Source organism: Triticum dicoccoides, chromosome 1A, assembly GCF_002162155.2.
Source record: "Triticum dicoccoides isolate Atlit2015 ecotype Zavitan chromosome 1A, WEW_v2.0, whole genome shotgun sequence".
In the NCBI taxonomy this organism is placed as follows: domain Eukaryota; kingdom Viridiplantae; phylum Streptophyta; class Magnoliopsida; order Poales; family Poaceae; genus Triticum; species Triticum dicoccoides.
In genome coordinates, this window is record NC_041380.1 from 16257283 (window position 1) to 16257737 (window position 455).

The 455-nt window shown below is 44.4% G+C and overlaps 1 protein-coding gene across 3 annotated transcripts in view; it reads right to left on the reverse strand.

The window, feature by feature from the left end:
- Nucleotides 1–169, reverse strand: part of LOC119359230 — an 8605-nt gene extending 8436 nt beyond the window's left edge. For all 3 annotated transcript variants that reach the window (XM_037625531.1, XM_037625527.1, XM_037625522.1), the window contains exon 1: nt 6–169. In XM_037625531.1, the coding sequence (XP_037481428.1) occupies nt 6–56 (51 nt within the window). In that variant the 5' untranslated portion in view covers nt 57–169. The remainder of the gene's footprint in view (nt 1–5) is intronic.
- Nucleotides 170–455: the final 286 nt, after the last annotated feature.

Below are 455 nucleotides of genomic sequence, written 5' to 3' on the forward strand. Positions count from 1 at the left end.
GGAACCTGCTCCTCTGCGCGTGGCGACCCTGGATCCTTGCCCTCGCCGCCGGGCATCTCGACGCCGGCGACTCCGGCCGCAGCAAACCTTGGATGAGCGGGCTCCCGTGATGGACCTTCTCTCGTCCCTCCCCTGTCTTCCTCTTCTTCTATCTGATTTGAAACAGTAACCACACCCACCAAAAATGAGGACGGCTCTTTGGAAAAGAGACGTTAAAGGAGGGGCCACCTGCCATAGAATTTAGGATAAAGAAAAAGGAAGAACGATATACAAGAACTAGTGGCTTTATTACTATTTTCATCCTTAGAAAATGATTACATATGTGTGTGAAAAAAACTATATAACTATGATATATGAAAAAAATATTGACTACTAACAACCATCTAAAAAACGCTAAAAACAACAGACGACCTGTAAAAAATGATTAAACACAGTTTTCGCCGTCACTGACAAAA